General features: G+C 69.7%; 1 protein-coding gene across 1 annotated transcript; it reads right to left on the reverse strand.

The window, feature by feature from the left end:
• Positions 1-1368: 1368 nt before the first annotated feature.
• On the reverse strand, positions 1369-2285 carry TMEM121 (transmembrane protein 121). Its single transcript, XM_010832678.1, has one exon. The coding sequence runs from the start codon at positions 2269-2271 to the stop codon at positions 1369-1371; it is 903 nt and encodes a 300-aa protein (XP_010830980.1). The 5' UTR covers positions 2272-2285.
• Between the last annotated feature and the right edge of the window lie 37 nt (positions 2286-2322).

Genomic DNA, 2322 nt, shown 5'->3' on the forward strand with positions numbered 1-2322 from the left:
GGTGGGGCTGCCGCTCCTGGAGCCAGAGCCCGCCAGGCCCCGCCGCCTCAGAGCCCGTCAAGCTCCTCCCAGGCCTGTCCCACCCGGGCCTCGGCGGGGGCTCCACACCTGCTCTGAGGAAGGCCTCCCAGCGCAGACCCCTCCCGACAGGCCCCGTGGCCTGGCCGCGTCCACAGGGACAGTCTGCCTGGCTCAGCATCAGGGCCTGCTCGGGGCCAGCAGGGCGTGGACACTCAGTGAGGACCTGTGAGCTGATGAGTGAGGGAAGAACAGGCGGACAGTCAGCTGGCCGGCGCTGGGTCACTTTTGGCCTCCGGAGGCCACCTCAGGAAGCCAGGAAAGGTCTTCAAGGCCTCCTCAAACAGCCTGGTCCACAGCCTCACCAGGCCCAAGGCAAAGGGCCCCTCCCCAGAGGCTACAAGACCCTCCCAGGCCTTCTGGGTACCCAGAGTCACGTCTCAGGTGCAAGGGCCGGGGCAGAGCCACAGAGAGCCCTGCAGATGGGCTTCGCCTCGTGGGCTCTCCAGACAGACCAGCTGGCAAGGTGGCCGCTCTGCACCTCTGGGCACCAAGCCCTGGGCCCCCGGTGCCGCCGGCTCCCCAGGCATCTGGGCTCCACTCCCCTGACCCGGGCCACAGGGAGCCAAGCTGGGGCCGGGTCCCATCTGGCATCTGGCTGTCCTGGCCAGGGAGAGCCCCCAGGGTGCCAGGGAAACCTGGGCGCTGGACACTTCTGGGCTGGGGGTGCGGGGGCGGGGACGGGTGGGGCGGGGCAGGGACAGGGCCAGCATCTCGGGGATCAGGGGTGGGGGTGGCGACAGGAACGGGGAGGCTGGAGGGTCTGTCTCAGTATGCCCGAGCAATTGTGCCTGCGCAGGGGCTGGGGAGAGGCCCCTGGGAGGAGGCCTGGGAAGGACACAGGCCCCACCCCGCCATCACTGGAGCACACCCCGACCCGCCCACGCCCCTCCCCAGCTGTCAGAGACTGGACGCATCAAACAGGCAAAGCACAGCCACGTTACATACAAAACTGTAAACACGAGTCTTTAAAATGACAGAGGCCTCCTCGGTCCCAAACGCTGAGCCAGAGGCCCCCACCGAGGGACCCCAAGGGACCAGACCTCGGCCCACTCTGTGCTCCCTTGCCACCCAGAACGCCGCGGGTGGAGGCGGGACCCTCCCCGCTCCGCCCCGGCCGCACACACTGGCTCACGGGCCGGGGCAGAGGTCCGTGGTCCGAGGGATCCCTGAGATGAAGGCGCGGCCGCGGGCCCCGCGGGTAGGGGCGCTCTCCGCACCCGACCCCACCCCATCCCATGCAAACCGCGCGCGCCTGCCGCCAGGCGTCTCAGAATCCGGGGGTCCCGGTCACGTGTCCAGGGCATCGCGCGTGGGCGAGGGGCCGCGAGGGCGGCCCGGGGGGCCGTGCAGCGGCTGGGGCGGCGGCACCGAGTTGCGCTGCGGGGCGGGCGGCTGCAGCTCCAGCGCCAGCGCGGGTGGCGGGAAGTCGCGCACCTGGCGCCGGTACTCCAGGAAGGTGCAGGCCTTGGTGGCCAGCGCCACCACGTTCTTGCCGACGAAGATGGCGGAGACGCGGCTGTCGCGGAACAGCGCCATGTTGGCGGCGCGCGCCAGCACGGCCACCACGTTGACGGTGGCGAGGCTGAGCACCGGGTAGAGCATCATCTTCTGCGGTGCGATGTGTTCGCCCTGCATGCTCACCTCGCTGAGCGCCACGCACGGCAGCACCAGCAGCAGCATGTAGCAGTAGAAGAAGGTGAGGCCCTCGGCCCACAGGGGCAGCCCGCTGCGCGGCGGCTCCCACAGGCTGGCCTGCATGTCCAGCAGGTCCAGCAGGTCCAGCGCCACCCAGAAGAGGCGGCCGCGCAGGTCCTCGCGCTTCCGGAAGGTGCGCACGTACTCCATGCGGTCGAGCGCCACCAGCAGCAGGAAGAGGCCCGGCACGCACACCGACAGCAGCAGCGTCAGCGCCTTGCGCGCCACCGGGTCGGCCGCGCCGCGCCGCGCCGCCTTGTAGTTTTGGAAGATGAAGTAGAGCTTGATCTCCAGCACGAAGATGTAGAGGAACCAGAGGATCATGGCGTAGCCGCGCTTGGCCGTGCGCACCTCGGCGCCCACCCACACGGCCACATAGCGCAGCACCAGCAGGAAGCACACGTCGCCCACCAGCACGATGATGCACACGCCGATCTTCCGCGGGCCCTGGTTCTGCTCCACCAGGTAAGCGTCCATGACCGCCATGCTGCCCATGATCACCAGCGTGGTCAGGCACACGTGGCGCCGGTCCGGGGGAGGCAGCAC

Source organism: Bison bison, unplaced genomic scaffold (genome assembly GCF_000754665.1).
Source record: "Bison bison bison isolate TAMUID 2011002044 unplaced genomic scaffold, Bison_UMD1.0 scf7180017862124, whole genome shotgun sequence".
NCBI lineage: Eukaryota > Metazoa > Chordata > Mammalia > Artiodactyla > Bovidae > Bison > Bison bison.